Below are 23,584 nucleotides of genomic sequence, written 5' to 3' on the forward strand. Positions count from 1 at the left end.
TGCTACACATCTGTGACTAGGGAATGACTTTGAAAATTGTGATGTAAAAAGTAGGATATAAAATAATCCACGTGTGTTTTTATGATTCAGATGTAAAGATACCTCTTTAAATATTAGAAAACCTTCCTCTCCTGTGCTTTCACATTTGGATAGGTAAAAAAAAGATTTTTTTTTTTCAGTTTTAATGTAATTGCTTAGAAATGAAGCATGAGAAATTTCAGTCCAGAAGAAGAATTTTTAAAGTGTTTGTAAATGGATGAAAAACGTGTTTTAAATGAAGTGGTCTTTCAGCATATGTTTATGCTAGCTCTAGTAATATTACTCATGATAAGTCTGTAGTGTGGATTCATCACAACCTTGGGGAACAAATTATTCTTGTTTGAAAGAATTGGGGGAAAAGAGTATACCACTACCTAACTGAATTTTTATTTTACTAATTTCAAATTTTGTTTTTGCCTTGTGTTTTTTTTTCCTACCCTTATGTTAGAGTCTTACCAAAGACATTTGTATTTTCTGTAAAAATGTGCAATTCATGAATCCATTTCAGGTTTGTGGGGATTTGGTTTTTTTTGTTTGTTTCTTTTTTGAGGTTTGTATATGCTTCTATTTGTAGCTCAAAATAAGAAGATATCCACTGTTTTAAATGATAAAAAGATAAACAATAATGCAGCCAGTGTTTAACCCCTTTTCATTTGGAAATATGTTCAATTCACATTAACATCTCTTATTGCACACGCCCAGAAGATGCATATGATATCAGTAGAATAACAATATTTAAAAACATGACAATGAGGAGCACTAGAGAAGACATGAAAGAACCCTAGAGGCCTAAAAGGAGAAAACTGTATAATTTAATAAGAAAACACTAATTCTACTTATGTTGCTCTACAGACACTTGAGTAAGTCTTCTCACCTTGAAATCTGTGTCTGAGAAATGTAACTCTAAGGAAGAATTGATTTTAATTGTGAACATCTTGCTTTTGAAGGGATATATTTTAAAATGCCTTTGTGATTACAGATACAAATTCTTTTATGCATCTTTGATCTTTTATAATATGCTTGCTAATGTAAAGCAAGCTTAATTTGACTCTTTCTGACTTTTTGTGAAAAATGTTTTGTTCTGATAATTGTTCAGGCTTTCAGGCCATAAACAGTCAGAGGCAGCCAGTGTGTCCTTACCCTCCCCCTCAAACTGCTCTTCCTTGACTTTTTCCCTGTTTGCTGCTATAATCCTTTTCATACTATGATGCTACAGTTCCTTTATAGGTGATTAATAGATTTTGCTGGGAGCACTAAACTAGTCCCTGAACATACAGGCTTTTTTCCAGTGAAAAAAATTTCCTTGATGGACAGAATGAAACTTTTCCTTGATAAGTGGCAGCTTTGAATATTCCTAAACTACAGTAAGGTATCAAAATTACTTTTGAGAGATAATAGCATATGATTTTTATAATAAGGTCTGTGTAAAGCACCATTTACTTTATCTAACATCTGTCTCTAGTATTTTAAGTTAGAGAATAGACACAGGAGGCTTATCTACTGTGAGCTGAAACAGATACCTTTTTAAAATGAATTACAAATCAAAGACAGAAGAAATATCACTACTAGAAAAATTTAGTCACACCTTTTGTTATTATATAATACCTCAAAGAAGTTTTCCAGTCAAGAATCACTCCAATTTTTTCTGGGTTTCTATATGTGTACCAGGAAGTGCCTGTAGTTCAAAAATATTTAATATGACATGATCAGATACAGCCCAGATCATAACAAGGATGAGGAGGGAGGAGCAGCAGTGGTGGAACTGTATTTAGCTCACACAGTGCGGAGCATCTATCTTGCACTGGTTAACCCGTAATAAAAGGGGTAGAGTTCACTCTAATTTTTCCCATGTATCCGTACCAGGGAAGAGGGCTTGCTAAAGAGATCAAGTATTAGGATCAGTGATATTGTAAGAAGGGGGGAGGAAAAACAGAATAAAGCCTGAATCAAGGCAAAGCTACAGGCCAAAATTTTGTATAAATCAAGGCTATAGAATCTGCACCAAAATTCTGGTTGAACTCCTTCCAAAATGTTTAGAATGAGCATTAAAGGAAATGACAATTGCTGGAGGTGCAATTCTCCAAGAGGCATTTTGCTCCATTTGTTGTGGTCTTGTCCAGTTATATTCCACTCTAGGGACAAAGTCTCCATGACAATTAACATGATTTTAAACTCCAGCCTTTGGTCTGGCATGATTAACTGCATTTTAGCCACTGCAGTCGCTGCGTGTTTGTTGCCCGTTTTCCAAATAAAAATGATTCCAGGGGTCAAGTGGAGCTACTAAATAGCATGTTCTTGTAGCCTTTCTAGGTAATTTAATACAGACTATTAGTATACAACACTTCTTAACACTTCTAGGAAGTTCATTGACAAATTAACTGGTTGAGAGGTCCATTTCATATTTACTAGAGAAGCCCACAGACTCTCCTTAACGAATCACCTGTGTCTTAAATGTCTTGTGTCCCACAGCAGGGCAGTGTCATAGGTAGGATAAGGCTTACAACAGGGAAATGTTGCAGTTTGAGAAATTAGGCAGACTTTTTGGCACATATCCCTTTTCGGGTCTGAAACAGAAACTTGAGATTTCAGACTAAACAGAAGCTGAGAACAATTGCTCAGAGTTCGGTTAGGTGTGTATCAATTAGATTATCTCTGAAAGAGAAGATAAGTGGTACTTGTGGAGAACAGTGGAAGTTAGCAGGGGAAGAGAAGAAGGGACAAGTAACTTATAGCCAGTAGAACATGGAGAAGTAGAAGGAAAATTAATATGTCAAAAAAAACGCAATATGTCGGTGACAACACCAAATACAGACAGTACTAGCAAACTCTAGCTATTCCTTTATTGGCAGAGATCTTTTAAAAACAAAACAAAACAAAAACAGTCTTTTTTTTTATCATTTGCTCCAAAAAACTCAATTCCTTTTATTTTATAATGCTCCACCTTCAAGGTACACTTGAATAATTATGCACAAATATGTCATTTAAGAGTTCTAGAATTTGCACTGCTTGCTAGTATGATTTTTAAAAGCAGTCTGGGTTGGTCTTATCTTCCTCAAGATCCTGCCTGGCTGGAGATGGACTGCATGAAACACCTTCTTTCCCCTTGGGCTGCCACTGCTGCTGGGGTTTCCACTTGGCCAAGTGGAGAACAAGCTGCGAGCAGGATGCTGTTAGTGATGGCGCTCTTCTCTGAACTTGCTGCTTCCTTTGGGCCGTTGGCTTTCAGGGCTTGTTTGCTTGACCAAGCTCTGACCAAGGATTAAGAGGGGCAGGGGCTAATGTTACTGGTTGGACTCTTCAGTTTGGAAGAGTTTTGTTAGGTTTTGGGGGGAAATGACAGAATCTTTTTTTGGAACGTGCCATGTTTTTGATGTGTCCATCTAGGCAATTCCATGTAAAGAGTGTCTATGAATACATCAGACCTGAGCATTTAACACTACCTAGTGCTTTTCTTCATTTTTGAAGCTGTGACTGCAAAAGTTGTTTTTCCTGTAGTAGGTAAAATAGGCTAGGTAAAATCTTGTCAATATTCAGCTACATATATATTTTGTTTTTTAAACATTTTTTTCCCCTTGAAGTCATTGGGACAATTGTGTGCAAAGAGTGAATGTTGGCAGGAGTGGTCTTGAAATCATGAAATATATTCATAAAGAGTATACCAATCTTCATGCCTATTTTTATTTTTAGAAATGGACTTTCGGGTTTTCATTTCCCATGTCAATCCTGAAGCCTTTTTTACTGTCTTTCTTTGGTTCTAAGTCTGAACTGCTGGGCATTTAATGTTAATTGGCTATAGATAGGTAATTTTTTAACAGTTTTTGATACATGTATTCCTAATTGAATGTATGTAATTATCATTAACTCTGCTTAGAATTATTTTAATGCTATGATGTTTTTAATAACATTTTTAAAATTAGAATTAGGAAGACCATGACATTTCTATTTCTATATTTATTTATTTATTATTTGTACTTGTCCTCTTAAGTTGAGGAAATATTTTATTCTATAACTATTATCCCAGTTGCTGTGGTTCCTTTCCAAGGCATTGCTACAATGGGGAAAAGAGCAGTATTTAAATTCCATCTCTAAGTTCCTACTATATTACAGTGTTTAAAGTAAAAATAAATGACTTGTTGCTTTTTTGTTGGATGATTAAGTTGGAAGTAGACTTTGGACATGAAGTTCATATATTAAAGCTCTTTGCAAGAGCAGAAAGCAGCTTCAGCTCAAACCAGTTTATGAGCTATGACAGGACCTGTTTTCTGAAACTGTCAATAAAAATGGTGGGGGCAGTCACAGGTAACTGTCACCTTCAGTCTTGAGATGTGCCACACTAGGTCTTTCACTTTTCACTATAGACACGGGACGTGTATTTCTTCTGGGGATGAATCCGCAGCACCAGTTTTGTTCTGATAACAACATCTGGCACTAGATTGATTTAACAGACTATGAGGTTTGCTCTTTTCAGATATGCACTTGTACGGCAGCTTCTGTACAGCTCTGACATGGCCACACGCTGCTGTTGTTTTTTCTGCCTCCTAGCACCACGTGTGAAGCTAAAGCTCTTTGACACCTGCCATTTGGACCTTTTTCTTACTGAAAAATGTCATCATTTTCAGACAAGATGAAGACAGATATCTGATCATGCTTCCGTTTGCAGGGATGTGCTGAGGGCATGGTTCACAGACAAATGAATAAAGGATTACGGGCCGTAGCTGTACAGTTAGTTATGTTAGTTTAGTACAGTAAGTAGTTTTTGTTTCATTTAGGGGTTGAGTTATATCTAATGGAGAAGAAATTAAATCATGATGGCTTTTTGTTATATCTTGCAGTATTTCTCAAACCTATTTCATTCTGCTGGTAAAATGTAGTATACAGTCGTCTTATTGCTTTAGTGTCAGACAGGAAATTTCATATCACCTCTTTGGGGAAGGGAACGATGGTGGTAGAAGAACTAAAATCAGAGAATTTTGAACTCTTATGGTTCTGTAGTCAGTGAAATATTTTATCTGGGCTACTTTTTCTGCATTCATCCAAATAAGGAAGCTAACAGAACTGGGCTGCATTTTCCAGAGAAGTAACTTTTTTTTAAAGGAAAAGCTTTTACATCGCATGCCACAGTTTGTGTGTGTGTGTCCATGTTGTTGAAACCTATTTTGCACTCACAAAGAGGCAGACAGGTTGTGTGGCTCAGAATGTAATTGCTCTTATACTTGAAATAACCTTTTATTATGTTGGAATTCTTGCAAAATGCTCTTAGGATGTAAAATCAACACAGTGTCCTCTCTTACACCGCAGAGCAGCGAAGGTCTAAAATGTTGGGTTTTATGTTTATGCTAATATTTCCCAGCTTGCACGGAAGTGGGCAGTACTTGAAGATAATTACTTTAGTAATTGCATTTTTGGATATATTTCCTAATTTTCCAGTCTCTGTTATGCATTTCATTTGTTCTCTGAGATTTGGCTGCAGGTCTTTGTAGTTAAACTGGCTTTGACTTTCTTGTATCCCTTTTAATTTCTTATGAAGTCGAGACATGGAGGCATTCTTTCATTTTCTCTGATGTGGAAAGATTATAATTTGGTGTTTTAAAATGTTAAACAAATGCAACTTTATTTTTTGCATATTGATCTTCATCTTAAAGTGCATACCTCAATTCTGTAGTGAAGTTTAGTTCTGTATAAGCATACTGGAAAAAAGGGGAAAACAAATACCATTCTTAGACTTATTATTTTAAGATATATGCCACTTTTAATTACTTGAACCAATGATGCAAACTGTGATTAGATTTTTTGCTGAACACTGAAATAAACAGACCTCATTCCATTCTATTCAGTAGATTTGAAAAACAGAAGCTGTGTACCAAGACATCTATCTGCTTGTCTGGTGCTAAATGTCATTTGTGTGTGAACGGGAGAAAAATGCATATAACAACACATTTGTTTTGTTAGCTTTACATTTTATCTGAAGAGGAATCCTCAAGAAGCTGCCTTTCTCTGAAGTACCATTGAAAACCTATATCTAAAATTAAATTTCTGTTTATTTGTTTATTTGAAGAACATGTTTTGAATATCTATTCCAATTTAATACTGTTCAGATGTTTTAATAGTTACTACAAAGTTCCCCACTGTAACACACATGAAAAATATAAATGAATGCTCACAAAAGAACAGTTCTTACTCGAATATTAAGTGCTCAAGTGATAAAAAGACACTTGAGCCCAAACCTAGGCCTACGAGGTCGAGCATATCATATGAAGGTCAGATGTCTGCAGTCACTAGAGTCAGAGAGGGGGGAGACTGATGCATGAATTATTACAGCCTCTGCGAATTAATGGAGGGCATACTGACTTTGGGAGATGACATAGTATGAGATAACCAGGCAGACAAGATCAAGTGGGTCAAAAGAACAGAGACAGTGGGAAATACAAACAATAGATTTCCAATTGTGTAAGTTTGTTCTTTCCCTGCACGAAGGTGACTAAACCCTTAACTAGTTTGCAGCATGTATTGAAATACATAGTGAAATTGGTCCCAGGTTAAGTTTACCTTAATGCAGTGATGGTTGCCTTGAAATTCTGGCATTTCAGAAGCTGCTCCATAAGCTGCTCATTGTACCTGCTGTAGGACCAGCAAGCTGTTTCAGAAGTAGATTTGAGACTGAAAGAGATACTGTTGTGCTGTATTCTAACTTGCTGCACAACAGGGGTCCTGGTTTGAAACAGCTGAGAAATAATTTTTGCTTTAAAAAGGAGGTTATGAATTGGTCAGGAAGAGATTTCTTTGCTGTTCTTTGCATTTTCTAGTAAATTTTGCAAAATACTAAGCTGGTTAATTCACACATGGATAGAAATGTTTACAGGCTTTTTTGTTGTTAATTCAAAACCACTCATTATAAGCAGAATTTCACATAATACTTTCTATGGAAACTTACAGAATGCAGTTGAGCAGCAATGAGAGGACCACATTGTTTACAATTGCTTATGATTTGTTAGGATATCTGAAGACGCTTTGTGTGCTTAACTTCTTGGATGCTTGGGAACTCCTGAATGGAAGCAATTCTGTAAAACTTGCTTTCCCCACAACTGTCTCTAAGTGAATGGCAGTCGCTGTGAGCTTTTCTGCTGTACTGTCGCAAAAGAAAGCTATAACACCTCGACTTGTCTCATGTGACTTTTGAAAGGTGGATTTTCATATAAACAAAATTTATGAGCTACATAAACTAATGTTTCCTTGAAAGCAATTTGTTTAATTATTGTAAAATACATTTAATGCTGAAATATTTACTGAGTTTTATATATTATTAAAATTTAAAGTCTTCAGATTGTTTAAAGGCACAGATGAAGAATTGTGTGTTTCTTGACTTCATTTTGTTGAATAATGGTTGGTTTCTAATATTTTTTTATCGTGGTCCCAACATCTTCCTTTGCAGTACCACTAGCTCATTGGAGGTGAGGGAAAGACCAGATTTTGCATTTAATTGCATCTGTCGGAATAAACAGGCTTTCTCAAATGTTTGGGCTTTTTTCTCCTTGAATATGTCATTGAGTATATGCCAGATCCTTTTTATCTTGCACTTTCATGACATTTGTTCCTCGCGAGACAAAAAAAAAAAAATGGCTGTACCACGTCAGACCCCAGCACTGTCAAGTCTCATATCCTGTTCCTGTGGTGAAGTGCCGGCTGCTGAATAAATTGCAACGTTTCACTGTGCCTGCCCTGGCCTGCAGTTTCCCGTGGGCCGTATTGATCCCCTCCCCAGCAGAAGGAGCCGTGTTGAGTGTTCAGGGACTGGAGTGCCCACCTACGCGACCAGGGTGCTGAGGCAGCAGAGAGACCCTGGGGACGGCAGGCAACTGCCCACCACGGCAAGAAACTCCTCGTCCCATGCCACCTGCAGCTCGTGTCCGTAACAGCAAGGAGCTGGATGGGCTGTCAGAGTCGCTCCTGCCTTGGGCTGTGTCCTGCTTGACATTAAAGGAAAGAGAGTCACAAGCCAAAGCGATTATTGCTGTTTCATATGAGGAGTCTCTTTGACCTCCCCTAGCTGGTGATGATCAGTGGCCAAAAGCAGGTACCTAGGGAGGGTATAAGGCAAGTGTATATATGCTATTGCTCTAGCACTTCCCTACCTCTCAACCGTTCTCAGTTCTAGGCACTTATGGAGCTGAATGCAGCTTCTGTGTTTTCAGTAAGGCCCATGGATTTCTCTTTCATGAACTTCCGTGAAAAACTGGGCCCATTTTGTGGTCAGCATTCCCTGTGATTTCTGCATGACCACAGTTTTCTCCCAAATGTTAATATTGGTCTCCTCTTTGTTCTGTTATTGTTTTTTAAAATGTTACTTTAAAGGCTTTCAGTTGTAAACCAGGGTGAGTGGTTTCAGAGGCTGTAGAAATAATAAGTTGTGTAGAATTGTATAAAGTTACTTTTTCCTTTGCTGTAGGTTATTAATCCAGCATTACATTCAGTTTTAGGGAACTGACTTCTGTGTAATAAAATAGTTTTAAATGTTGGTAAGATTCATGAAAATGTTGGAAAGCCGTATCTATCTTTAACTCAGGAAGCCTCCAGCCTGATGTATATGTTTCTCCTTCATATGCGTATGTTACAGATTTTTATGCATAGCTTATAAGTGCCTGGGAGTGACTAGAATTTTTTTTCAGTGAAACATTATTACCTAAAAACATTGTGAGCTTTTAAAAAATGTTCCATTATATGCAAGTATATGAAATTAATATGTTTAAGCAGTTTTCGATAATTCTAGTGTGCTAAATGTAATTTTTACCATTAGGCATTTTTGTATTTTCAAATTATCTTTTCATGTGAAATATATAATATTAATTTAAGCTGAGTTAGAAAATAATTTATTCTAGTAAGTGTTAAAAGGCATTCCTACCTAAAGCTTTTAAAATACAGCTTAGCATAGTGTCTAGCATAAAGCCGATGGACCACCAGGTGGTGCTAGTGGAATATGTTTAATGATGGATTAGCAGTACTTAGAATGAGTCTTAATAAACGTGAGAGATCTGCCCAGTATACAATGATTTACTTTCTCTGCAACAGGACTGGTAGTACAGTTAATAAAAATAAATTGAATAATTGTGTAGTGGCTTTGTGCTCAAGTGAAGTTTGGGCACTTTTAAAAAATTGCATATAGATCCTGAGAATAAACATTTAGTCTGTAGGATGGATAATGCAGCAGACAGTATGGAGGCATATTCCCAGATTCTTTACCAACTTTTTTGTTAAGTCAGACAGCAGTTTATGAAACTTGTCAGTTCATATATTATAAGCACTTTGCATATCATGACTACTGTTTCTAATTGATTGTTTATCAATTACATATTGATTTCCAATAGGAAAATACAGCTTTTTTAGTAATGTTGTTTTAAGTGTTATGATTTTGGCCAGTACAAGAACCATTCCTGCAAGTCTAAAGGAATGCACAGGAATATGGATTTTCTATGATTTAGAAGTTTGGGGGGGTTTAGGGCATTGTTTGGCTTAAAAAGTCAAATTAGAAACAAATTCTAATTTTAAAGATACACAGATTTTTAGCTACAATTTTTAAGAGTACCTGCATTCCAGTGATTCAAAAGCAATCTTTTATGAGGGCTTTCTTTTGATTCTCTTGAAAATACTTTGTTTGTTTGTTTGGAGTTTGTGAGTTTTGTTGTGTTTAAAGGCAAAGCAAAAACAACAACAGGGTTAAGCAACAGTGTGGACGAAAGTAGTCCAGAGTAAGTGGCCCACTGATCTTAGCAGGTTTATTTTTGGCCTAATGTGCTCTGCCATAAATATGTGGATTCTTTGAAAAAAGTGTTTTACAACATTAAATTAGTCTATGTTGTCCTATGTAATATCTCCCCTAAAGAGTAATAGGATTTAAAAAAAAAAAATACAAAAAAGGCTGTGAACCAAAGTGTATCTTCTCCTGTCAAAAAAAACAAAACGTAAAACAATAGAAACCAAAAATCCCCAAACCTTTTTCTCTTGTTGTAATCCTAGTACTGTGACCAAGCTAAAGTGTTTTAGTATGTATGTGCCAATGTCACATTAGTAACTGCCTCACTGTAGCTAAAAACAACCTAAATAAAACCACATGACAAGCGCTAATAGGTCTGTAAACTCTTGGCTGACTGTGGTTGAACCAACCAGAGAACAGTTTCTTTGGAATTTGTGGCCCTATGCATTTATTCTGGATAACAACTTTTATTTAATGTCTGGGTTTTACTGTCTCAGTTAGGAACAACAGTTGTAACCAAGGTCCTATATGAGTGGAAATTCTTCCTTTTTCAAGTCAGCTATACCAAATACTTCACAGAATATATGCGTACATACAAAACCACCTCACAGTGGATGTCAAATATCCAGCGTATGCTTCTTCTGAAAGTGCTCTTCATATTTTGTTTTCCTGCTCAAGGCAAATCTTTGCTTGGATTCCTCCTTAGTCTGTGCTGCCCTCCTCCCCCTCCCAGCGACGTGTGTAAATTTTCTTGAGAAAAGGAAATGTGCTTTTTTCAACTGTTTTTTTTTCCCTCCTATCCTAAATTTAATTTTATTAACTCATTTTAGCAACAAACTTTTTTTTTGCTACCTACTTTAAAATTTGGCAGAGCAATTCACTTTGACTGCCATAGAATCGTAGTATTGCATTCATCTTATTTCTGAAAATTGTCTATTTATCATTAATGAGAATCAGTAAAATGTCAAGTGCCTTACAATTCCCAGCCAAGTCACTTTTTTTTTTTTAACTGTACAACATACTGAAACGGATCAAGCAATAAGTTGTGTGCAGTAATACATTTTATAGTACAGCATTGTAAATGTGTGCAAAACATTGAATGTGGTTTTTTTTTAATGGAAGTGTAATATGCATAGAAAATGTATTAAATTTAGAAATAGCATTAAAGGTTAACTTTTGGTTCTATTTGAATACTGAGATTGAAGAGAGGTTAGTTAAAAGCTGTTGGAAGTATGTGCTAATGTGTGTGGTTTTTTGGAAGCAATTTCTCTTTCATGAAAAAAGGGAGAGTTTGCCAGATGCTGCCTTTATAATGTGTGAACAGCTTAAGAAATACATTCTGTTGCATTGTTCGGTAAACTACCAGTTCATCAGAAAAATCATTTTGATGAGATTTCTGTCAACATCTTCATTTTTCAGCAGTTGCATTTTTGTGATATGACTGTATTTTGGAATTAGTTTTGTTGGTGACTCTCAATTATTGTCTGTTACGGGACTATATTCTGAATGCCGTTTATGCTGAAGGAATGCCCACAACATTGAATCTTTTAAAAAGATCGTGGAATAGTTTCATTTTCCTTTGCCTCACTCAGCTTGCTGACCAACTGGTCTGTGCAATTTGTGCTCTGTTCAGCCAGTTGCTTGGATTGTTCTGGAGTTACGCTAATACAAATGAGAACAGGATTTTATTCTCTGTATTTATTGAAAAATCCAGTCTGTTTGTAATAATGAAATGTTCATTAGAGATTCCAGTAACTATAAAATCTGACTTGTGTGTACAGCACTTTACAAATTCCAGTTTAGATTGAATAGATAATTTAAAAAAAAAAAATTTGTAAAAACCTTGCTACACTCAAATTCGTCCTTTTTTTTTTTTTTTTTTTTACTTTATTTATTGCCAGTACTGAATGACTGAATGGAAGTGTGTTTTATCTCTGAACTGTTCTCAGCTTCTCTACAGGGAGGGGCTTCTAACTATCAGTTTCTTTATTCAAAAATTTGACCTACTAAATGTTCTTAAAGGGAAAATGTACGGTCTCATTTAGGAACCTATAAAGGAAACATGATTGTATTGAAAGGTCTGCTTTTTAAGGATTGTGGTTACTCTGCTTGTGGAGAACATGAGGTTATTCTAAGAGGGGAATAGTAATAGTAAAAATATTTCTGAAATTGATAGTGTTCCTTTTCAGTGCAGTAGTTGTATCATGCCTTAATAACGAAACTTGAATTTCAGGTTGATAAAAGTTATTGGAAGAAGTATGCTATTGATTTTAGTGGTGTCAAAATTTCACAGCTGAAAATAAACATATACTGTGAACATTTCATTGCTGTTTTCTCTTGAGTGGAACTAGAGCACTTGAGGGTTTTATTAATTATATGGTGTGATTTGAATTGGTGAGTTTATTACTGAATGAATTAGAGGTGTGCTGCAGATGCATAAACTATAGTTTGACTTACTGAAGACATGCCATCTGTGTTTTTCTTTGGGGAGGGCAAGGAGATCAGAAGGAATATTGTATTAAGTTTTGCCGAGAAGTGAGCTGCAGTTCTGTGATTCAGTCTACATAGAGCTGTTTTTTCCTGAATATTTTAGGCAGTTTGCTTTAGCTAAAGCATGTGCAAACCAACACCCCCCCCCCCACACACACGCATGCAGGTTTATGTAATAGTTTAATTAACATTAGACTTCACAATTTAATTCTTTAATGAAATTGCCAGTWAGGTAATGGTGCTTTGCGTTTGTTTATTTGTTTATGCAGACTGCATTTCCTGTTGACTGCTAGTAATGCTTGTTTCTCATGCTTGTTTTCTCCATTATAAGATTAATATGGAGTTTGATATCATGGACAGTTTGTATTTATAATAGGGCTGGAATTGAACAAGAAAAGATGTTGCAGGTCAGGGATAGGTGTTGGCATTTATGGAGGTATTTTCCTGTGTCTGTACTGTTTTATAAGCATACAGTTAATTCAAAATATTTTTAAAACATGAGACTTAAAAAAAAAAAAAAAATCAAATAATTCACGTGCTAACAAAGTCTTTCAATGGTGGTGTTCTCAGTTGTGCATTCTTTAACTTTTTGCTATTTTATTTTGTAGCATTGTCAGTGAAGCAGGAGCATCTATCTACAGTGTTAGTCCAGAAGCATCTAAGGAAATGCCAGACCTAGACCCTAACCTAAGAAGTGCAGGTAAGAAGTATATTTTATTTTATCATCATTTCAACATGGGGCTCAATTCTCACTTCTCTGACTGTATTGTTTATAATGTTAAATACAATAAGGGTCAAATGTATAGAGAGTGAAGGTTTTGATTGCTTTGTTTCTGAACTTTAATTTGGCATTAGCTTTATTCTTGCATCATTTCACATTCGAAGTCCTAGGTCCTAGTGCTATCCATTAATGACCACATCTTCTACCACCACCTGTAATGTAAAGGTCATTGTGGATATATTCCTTCAATAGGATGGTACACGTGAATTTATGGGGATTAATATAGCCAATAAATTGCGTAACCTTTGTTGCACGTTGCACGTGTCCATGCCTATAAGAGCTAGACTTTCCCTCTTTTCTTTTCCTCCTTATAAGTACACAGATGTCTCTAACAATCCTTAAACATTTTAAGGGCTAGGAGAACAGTAAGATTAGAACAGATGTTTGTCTTCATCTTGAATGATGATGATGGCACTTTTGCTTTCCTTGTGATCACTTCTGAAGTGTTTATGTAGCTGAATACAGTCCTGGAGAAATACTATTTAGTTTTAGTTAAAAACAAACAAACAAAAAAACACTTTAGCATAAATGTTACTGACGTATAATATAGTCTATGTCTTCAGAATACACAAGTGTAATCACTGTTATAATTAAAATTTTCAGTGTTTGGTTAAAGAGTAGTTTTAAAGGTCACGCTCTTAGCAACGTCACTGGTGTCCAAGTTCTACTCATGGAATTGGTTTATTGGGAGACAGCTGTAAGGGCAGATCTAAGGTTATTTGGGATTACTTCCTTTGTGTATTTTTTATTTGCAACTCTTTTATAGTTGTGTCATCAACCCTTACTTTTTAGTTTCTTGATTTTCCTGCAACTGCTGTCGTACTGAATCAAATAAATCACATTTAAGAGTGCAGCAACACTGTCACGATACAAGTCTTTTCCAGTCAAAATGATAGTATTCTTAGTCTTAATGTTCCATTAGCAGGTTATTGACTTGGAAATTGTGAGGAGGGTGTAGAAATGGGTCATCAGAAACCAGTTCTGAAGTCGTGTGGTATTTGAGGATAGAAATTTCCAGGGTTCCTCATATGATCCCTTTCCTCTTATTTCCTCAAAGGGAAAAAAGGATTTGCATTAATTTGATATTTCAAGTGGATGTTTTTACAGGAATAATCTCTAAATGTCTATTTCAACCCTTCCCTTCCCAGGACAGGCCTCTAGCTTTTTGTTTGGCTCTTTCCTTCCTGTCTGCTCACTTACTCCATGGTGATTACTTTTTCCTTGGGCCAAGGAGATCTTGAATGTGTCATGGTATGGCCAGAGTGAATATTAGACTTGTGACGTTTCTGTGTTTCAGACAGATGTCACTAATTTTCCCTTGGGCCAAGGTTTTTTCTATTTCTGTATATTTTTCTGTTGCTTGTTAAAGATGTTCTTAGAGTTGATGTAAATGAACAGAAAAATACTAGAAAAGGAAGAAATCTAATTATCAACAATATACTTTTCCAGATATTCCTGGGTGTTTTTTTTTCTTTTCCAGATATTCCTGGGTTTTCTTAATGTTTCTGAAGTTGATTTCTGAAAAATTTGTTTCCTGCTGTGCATCAAATACAGTAAATGAAAATCAAATTTGTAATACATGACCAACTTCAATATTAATTATCTAGAGTCCACCATTCATTTTTACTGGGAGCTGCTTCAGGCATCACTTACATGCTGTTGCATCTGGACTGAAAATAGCAGCTCTTTTACCATTCTGCAGCAGGACTGCAGAATGGATAGAAATTGAAAAAGGATAGGACAGAAAGTAAAAACCAATTGCTTAGTCCCATGAATATCACTTTTTATGGAACTGACAGATATAAGGTTTTTTATTAAAATATTTTAAAAATTTTTAGACTTTTTTTTTTTTTCCAGTTTGTAATTAGGTGCACTAAAGCTGTGGACACATTTTTTTTTTCAAGCTGAAAGTGAATATGTGACATGATACTAGAGGAATGATTTGGGGGTTTTGCCCAAAAATTTAATTTTCAGCAAATATAAACGTGATTACATGGTGTCAAAGCTGACTTGTTTTTTTATTTTAATTGTTGTGTTACATCATGTCAAGTTTTGTGCTTACATGATAGTGTTTAGTACATTAAAGGAAGCTGACAGCTGCATGATGAAGTGTGACATAGTTAAAATAAAAGGTACAACAGACGTGAGATATCTGTGATCTTAACACAGTTTGCCACTTTAACACTTCTCTGAACGCAAACTTGATAGAAGGGGTCTTTTTGTGGGGGCAGGGAGGAATTACATAGGTAAGTCTCTCTTTGCCTATCAGGTATGTGAATGTACAATATTAAATAATGCATTTTAAATAACTCACTTTTACATCTTGTCTTATTTCTCAGTCGTATTTACTGTGCTGTTTAGCAACTGTTCTCAGTCAGTTCTCATTTCACATATAGAAGTAGAAGATACTGATCCTGATAAAAATATTATCTTATTAATTTCTTCTTGGATAAGTGTTTGTATGGGGGGGAAATTAGTTAAGCCAAGAACTCAACTGGTTATTTTTCTTTCAGCTGTCTTTTAAGATAATGGATATTGCATGTTTGTAATAAATCATTGAGAAAAGTCACATTAAAAACTAACTGTGTTTGCATAAACTATAGTTGAAGGACTTTACAGTCATCGGTATAGCACTTTTAACCGCTATTGTACTTATTTGAAAAAATGCTTGTTTCATAAACCATTTGCTTTTCTCTACAGTGCAGCATAAATGGGTTAGGCTCTATCTAACTTTAGAACCATCCTCCAGAGATGGCTCCCTTTCTTCAATCTGGTTCTAGGCAATATCAGCTCCTGTATCAATCTGTTACGTTGAACCAGGTTCCCTAAAATGTTTGTAGCACCAAGTATGAATATTTCATAAAAAGCAGAAGCTTCTATATTGCTATTCAGATTCCTATAAAATCTTGTAGAATGGAGTTCAACTACCGGGATAGTGAAGAACTTAATGAAACCTAGTTACTTGTGTTTGAGTAGTGTGAGAAGGTATATATCTCCTTCTGACAGTCGTTGTAGGATTAATGAGCAAAACAGCTATTTCTCAGTCTCACAGAATTAGGAGGTAAGAGGCTTATAGGCAGAGCAATAAAAGGATTTCCTACTTGATAGGCTGAGGAAGTTTAGCTGCAGCAGATTAGGAGGGTACTGCCTAAAGAACAAGCCACTGGAGTTCAAGAATTGGAGGTTTTGGATAAATTTGCCATAGAGAGTTGCAACTTGAGAGAGAAAGGAATGAAAAGCTTCCTTGACCTCTCCTTCCCAAAAGCCGTTCCTAAGAACAGGCTGAAGAGCTTTGGTGAGCTTTTATTTGTGGCAGCTTTAAGTTGGAGTTTTTCATTGCAACTTGTACATGAGACCTTCCCTTGGGATACTCTGGGTCTCTCTGTGGTTGAGATTTGCTTGTGCCTTTTTTAATGGAAGGTCTGGATGCCAGTTTCCCTTTGAAGTAGCTGTAAACATCATGTTCAATAAACAGTTACTGTGCATTGCAAGTTTACCAATAATTCTCCTTGCCATTAGTTAGCCTTCTTTCATTATAAGAGTGGTTGAGAAGGCTGTTTTGATGTGGTGTTCTTTGTACGAGTGAGAGAAAAGAGCTAAAGTCAGTGGTGGTGAGCATTCTTCCCTCAATAGATGGACTCTGTGATAATCAGTGTAGACCCATTTTCAGTTGTTGTCACTCTTATTCTGGGCTTGTGAACTCTGGAATTAAATGATCTTCCAAAGTTTGATTATCTTGCTCATGTTAGCTCCATCCTTTCCTATACAGTGTTGCTCAAGGGTTTGTTTTGTCATGCAGAACCTTTGCTCCTCATGGAAATGAGACTTCTGGGACAAGAAATAAGAAGAGTCTGTGCTGTTATCAATGCATAGACACTATGCCACTCTTGTTATTGCTCTCACATAACACTTCTTCACTTTTCTAGTTCCTTGTGGTTACAGAAACTTGTTGGCTGAAACTTGGACTAGACAAAATGGAAGGATTGTGGAGGGTCAGGTGAAGTATATGGAAAGAGTAACATGGATGACTTTTCTCAGTGTTGAAGGACTGATACCTAGAAATACTGACATCGGAATTTATATACTTCCTGGATGCCTACAAACTTCTTTTTATATATGCTCAGCTGGTGGTGGTGTTGTGCTTAGTACAAGGAGTAGAACAGATGCACCCTATATTTGTCATGTGCTCAAATCAGAAGTTTTACCTTCTTTTTTCATCTACATAATGTAAAAAGAAGTTGATCCAGTGGAACAGTCACCTCATTTCATCATGGTACCCAAGTCAAAGTTGAATGTTGCATAAGAATTCTAAGAAATGGAGGAAAGTGCCGAGTTCCAGAGAAACAGTGACATGATGGCTGGGAATGTTTATGAGAATGGGATTTTACCCTGGGCTAGATATACACCCAGTATTATAAAATGAGGAATGTCTTCATTTCATGAAATTGATTGATTACCTTTCATTTTGAGATGACTGTTCTAATAAAAAAGCAATCTCTTCTTTCTTCCAATATTTAAAAAGCAAAATAAAAACCTAATGTACTTCATTACATTGATTTACAAAAATGATGCAAACAAACCCAAACATGTAGAATTCTTTAAACATTGGGATAAGGTAGCAAATAGTTACTTTTTTTTCAGACGAACATTTATATTATCCCTTGCTAGAAGAGATCTCATGCTAAGCCCATCTGATTTATTTCCATGCCTTAATCCATGTGCATTTGGATTTAAATTTGCAAATCTGTGTTCGGATGCTGAAACAGGAGTAACATACTTGTGTTTTTCTAATGCAGTGACTTTAAGAAGTCCATAGACCACATAACCCTGTCACCCAGTTAGCAAAGCAGTGAACCTCAATTGTAGATAAAATACTCCTAAAGTTACTTTTTGTAAAGATCTGGCGTACTAATAGAGCTAGAATATGTTCCATGTTCCATGCACAGGTATGACCTGCTATGGCAACTGCTGCTTGTAAAGGATGATTTCTGAGGATAAAGAGTCTGGGAGAGCAAAAGGTCACACGGCACAGCTTGCCTTAGCATTGTCAAATCCCATCTTCTTGTCTCCTCTCCACAGGGCAGAATACATTGGATTATTGTACACTCAAAGTTCAGCAAACCACTTGCACTTTTGCTTGCAAAAGAAAGCCTTATAGGCTTTTGGGGCTTGTTAGGACTTTGAGACTGTCATGCTGCAGGGTTTTATTCCCTTGGGTGCTGTTAAAGATAGAGACATACAGTTCAGAGCTGTCATAGTGGCCAGCAAATAGAAGGTAAAGATCAGAGAAAATGTAATTTCTTTTGACTTTATCTTAAGGAAAGTAAAACAATTTGATGATTAGATGTGTGGGACATAGTGCCTTGATGTCTACTTGAGCTAATTTCTTCATCTTCTTAAAAGAGCACTACTTCCCCTTGGCTACTCAGGAGAGAAGGTCATTTTTCAAAAACTTTATTGGACAGAAGTCTTATGGTTATACCACTCCCAGTGCTTCCTAAGTATAAGCTTCTCTCTACAGATAATCACAGAGGATTGGTACAAGTTCCACAAGTTTTCAGAAAGAGTTAGAAGAAAGGAAAGTAAGCTCTAAATTTTTATACATTAGAACATTTTTGCCTTGGCCACAAAATGTTATTCATTTCATTGGAGTGTGTGCAAATACAGCAGTACAAAATGGTATTGCATTTCCTCTTTAATCTGCTATATTCTATCGCATTTATGAAGGACTGAGTTGAATTGTGCTGTTGGAAAGGAAAAGATGCAGTAGGTTTTTTTGCTTGGTAAGTTTTTGTTTGTTTGTTTTAATTTTCCCTGAAATGAAGCAAAATGTCATCATCAAGATGTCACCTCAAGGTGAAGAAGGCTTGTTCCTTGTTGCCCCATAGTATCCAGCTCCTGCCAATGAGAAGAAGCTCGCCTGAAGGTGTGGACTGCATTCTACAGTTTGAGCAGAAGTTAAAGCAAATCTTTGCATAGTTTTTAAAAAACAGTATGTAACTGCAGTTAGTCTGGAAATGGTTGAGCTTCTTTAACTTGTACATAAACATGCATGCCTGCATCGGGATTCTGATACGTAGAAAAATGGTTTTGAATCACTTGGAAACAGTGGCACAATACTGGATTTTGTTACACAGGAGTTAAAGATGTTTTCCAGTCTTTACTGTTTTGCTGTTCTAGACAAGAATCTAAATCTTTTCCAATCTGTGCAAACTTAATGGCATGCAGGAGAGATGGCATATAACCATGCACATCCTGCTGATCTGCACTGTACCTCCTCTGAAGCTGTGGAACAGAGGAGTAGACTCGAGTTGAATCTTCCGAGCTGCGTAATCAAGACCCATGTAGATGTCCCTAGGCTTTCACCTCGTTACAGAATTAAAACAAGATTATTTTGAACTAAGTGAAAACTCTACTGCTTGGCTGTTTCGGGGTGAATATTTCCAATAAATTAAGAGACTTGTGTGTGTAGCTTTTACCTGAGCATCATTCTCTGCACTCTGTAAGTTAATGTTTGCAACTGATGTTTGATCTTTCCATACTTCATGGAAAGATGTGATGTTGGCCTTGCCTTCCTCTCATTTACCTATTTCTAATATGCCAGATGGGTCTGAATTCAGCAGAAGGAAGTGGCCATTTACTTTCAGAGCATTGTTTGCTGTGCTTCTGAACAATCTGAAAATACCACACCACTTCTGTCTAGAAGTGATCTCCAGGAGCAGAGCATTAGTCGAGGTTCTGGTAAAGCCAGTTTCCACAAGCATAAAAGAATGATGGAAACAACTTTCTTCTCTCCCTATTCATGTAACATTCGTGTGTGTGTGTGTGTGTGTGTGTGTTTGTTTCAGTGTCTGTGTAATTTCCTTAGAAGGCTGTGTCGTTTCTTTGAAGCACTGAGCCAGGCAAGCAAGGAGTACAAGGCTGCTCTTTAATTTGAAGAGTTTTTTGTTTTGCTTTTAATATAGCAGTGTTATTGTCCAAAGCTGTTGTTCATAATATAGGCTTAGAAAAGGGCACTCTGGTCGCTTCTGAAAGGTTAATTTTTGTTGTTGACATGAATGAATAACTCTTACAGGTATAGAGCTTCAAGAAACCTTTACTTTTAGTAGTAATGTAGTTAGTGCCATGGTGATGCAGCTAAAAGTAATACCAGTGATCTGTATGTGAAATGTGTATGGGCAAATTCTACCTTTTAAGCCGAGCAGATGGGGAAAGTTTTCTCAATGTATACCATCCTGTAAGACTCATTTCAGGGTGGGGGGAGAAGGGAAATCATGTCAGGCTTCAGTTAAGTAATTATATATCTGCCTCCTCACTCTGAATAAAAAAAGTCCTGTGATATAGAAAATACCAGTGAGTAGCGGAAAGTGTTTGTGAGGATGTGTTTCTAAGAAAAATACTGACTTAAAGCATTGCAGTATTCACTTGTTGACGTTTTCTTTTTATATGTATTTCTTATTTCCTTTTTGTATTCAAGCCATCTCTTTTAAAGATTTTTGTTGTAAGTAAATAGAACATTGTCATTCATTATTTCATTAATCTTAAGCAAATAACAGATTATCAGTTTTATGGAGTTAAAAGTAAACTAAAATGTAATCTTTTTAAAACAAAAACCTGCTCACTTGCCACAGAAGAATTTTGGATGAAATGCAGCTGTTGAGCAGTTGCTTAAAATAAATTGCATACTTTAAACCCACCAAGAAGATATATGAGGATTCAAAACTGTGTCACAAATCCTGACCTACTGAGAAAGAATGCTTAGTGAAAAGACTACTGTACGTTTCACTGTATCCTTCTCAAGGGGGGTGAAATTCAGGTCAACAGGATAGAAAGCTTCCAGGACTCCGGAAACCTGAACAATCGATCACTGAGCAAACATTATTGCAGATACTTATGGAGAGTAATTGATCTTGAACACAATAATAGGCTTTATAAAAGGATTTAAATGAGTTGTAATGTCTCCATATCTACCCTGGTATGATATATTGACAGCAATTATACATGCATTTGTGAGTTAGTCTTTGATTACCTTAATATATTAATTTTTACTGAATTGACATTTGAAGTTTCAATCTAGACATCCAAAAAGCAAAGGTTGATTTAAAATGGGAGAGAGGGATGAGTTACTTGGATGTTCTTACAGTAACATGTCTCAGCAAGAACAAAATACTGAGGTTTTATAATAAAAATACAGAATGTTCTCATTTATGACAAAATTGAGGCTGAACTAATCATAGCCTAATAGCTTGTGATTGCCATATATTTATTTGTAAAACTATGCCCATTGCCTTCACATCTGGAAACCTCACGTTGTTTCAAAACACAAACAAATGCTCCCACTCACATGAGGTAGCTAAACTGTCACAGTTATTGACTGGGACACATTTTTATCCTTATATAAAGACCCATGTGTTTAAAGGAATGCCATCAGCATAAAACTCAGATTTTCGGCTGAAAATATTTTACTGCTTGTAGTGACAAGCAACACTTGAATGCTGCTGTAACTGAAAGAAATTAAATTATTTTTTTTTCTTCTTCCACCCATCATAATTTCTGGCAGCCTTTCATAGTGCATTTGGCAGAACTTTCTATGCTCATTTTTACTGTTTTCCCATCTACAGCCATTAAGCTCTTGCTTTATGGTGTGGTTCTTACATATAGCAATGCAAAAGGAGAACATTTTAATATGTGATTGTCTGAACCAAAGCAATTGGCAGGCTGCCCCAGAAACAGGCACAATACTTAACTATTTCTTATGGATTTTCTTGTGCAGTTCACTAGCTGTTCTTGCACCTTTAAGGTGCACATCTGATTTTGGCCCTAATGAATGGTTTATATCTATTCTGTTAGTGAGGGGAGGCAGGTAGCCTAATTAAAAAGTTAGCACTATTTCTGTTTTTATGGCTGACAGCTGACACAGCTGTCACATAATATTTACACAGCATATATACACTCTAGAGAAATAATTGGAAGACTGTTATGGGTCTTTTTTTTTCCCCATTGCTGGGAGCGGACACTTCCCCCTCTCCCCCCTCCCAGTCCTTAAAAAGACTTTGCCTGAAGGCTTTTATCAGTGTTCCAGAGTGGAAACTGTACCCTTTTTTATCCCTGTGAAAAGTGTGGAATTGCTTGGTGTAGAAAGTAATAGTAAAAACAAATTTTAGAAATGTGATGAGTATGTATGGAGAAAATAGCCTTAATTTCAAATTTGTTGGTATGGAATTAAGACAGATTTGATCTTTTAAGACAGGAATAGCTGGATAACTAAGTATGTTTGCAAGTTCGTGAGGGCACATCTGCTCATTAGCCATTTGGAAACAGAACATTTTAACATAATTATTTATTTTCCATGAAGATCAGAGGCTGAGAATGGCATGAGCTGTGCAAGCAGATCTTATGCAAGCTTTTCACCTACCCCACTGTCATTGCACTTCCGCTCTGACAGGCAAAAATATTCAAGTATCTGGTGGGTTTGTTTTGTCCTACAACCAGATTATGGAGTGAATTGAGACCGCTAAGCAGTTATTAAATTGCTTTCTTACAAAATGTCAGAAAATGTTGTAATGATAAGAAAGTATTTCAGAAAATATGCTTTCTGTAACCTTCTTTCTTTCTCATTCCACTTGGAGGTGAAGATCATGTACATTAAAGTCAGAGGACCACCTAGGCCATTCTTTCCCCCCAAGCTTTAAAATTTTACATGGATTTACTGCATGGCAGCACAATATGTTGCTGTCATTCCAAGTGTTGCAATAATGTTTTGTTCTTGATTGACAACTTGAAGAAGCTTTGCATCTCTCTGGTGTGAGGTTCTTGTGATTGTTTTCTAAGAGAAGGACATGTCATTTTGCTGTTAATATACTGTGTTTACTATTGATTATTTTTTTTCCCCACATTTTACTTGACCGTTCTCACAATACACTTATTATGTCAAGCATTTCATGCTTGGCCCTACTGATTACTTCTAAGGAACTTGATTTTCTTTTTTTTGCCCTGCATGTCATCACAGAATTTATTTTTGTATTTTCTTAAACAAAAATGGTGCATAACTTAACTGTAGAAGTGATATTGCGCTGCCTATTTCATTGTCTCTGTTCAAAAAATGCATTGTTTATAGCCTTTTCTGAATTGCACTTTAAACATACAGACAATTAATTTTAGGAAATACCTGTATCAGTATAAAATAGTTATTTAATATAAAAAATATAGTTATTTAATATAAAAAAATATGAAACTTATTTATTTAATTATTTTAGGGAAAATATGAGAACATCAGCTTTTACTCTCTCTGACCCCGATTTTGTATTCTGGCCCATGGGAGCAGATCTTGCTTTTCTGCACAGCCCTCATGATTTTAATAAGACTCTGCTTACATTGCAAGAATCCAGCCATGCAGATTAAATTGCTGGAGTGGAGCCTCATTGCCCCCTAAAAAGATATCTGTTGAAGCATGCTATTACTGTAACAGAGAAAAGGTGGTTATACCTGTATGAGAGACTGTAGACACTAACCTTGAGTCAGTGTAGGAG

At 36.1% G+C, this 23,584-nt stretch overlaps 1 protein-coding gene across 6 annotated transcripts in view; it reads left to right on the top strand.

Moving 5' to 3' along the window:
• SRBD1 (S1 RNA binding domain 1) overlaps positions 1-23,584 on the top strand; it is a 142,794-nt gene that overhangs the window by 55,252 nt on the left and 63,958 nt on the right. For all 6 annotated transcript variants that reach the window (XM_026077067.1, XM_026077068.1, XM_026077070.1 and 3 more), the window contains one exon: positions 12,883-12,974. In XM_026077067.1, coding sequence (XP_025932852.1) covers positions 12,883-12,974 — 92 coding nt within the window. The remainder of the gene's footprint in view (positions 1-12,882; positions 12,975-23,584) is intronic.

Source organism: Apteryx rowi, unplaced genomic scaffold (assembly GCF_003343035.1).
Source record: "Apteryx rowi isolate R43461 unplaced genomic scaffold, aptRow1 scaffold_447, whole genome shotgun sequence".
Lineage (NCBI taxonomy): Eukaryota > Metazoa > Chordata > Aves > Apterygiformes > Apterygidae > Apteryx > Apteryx rowi.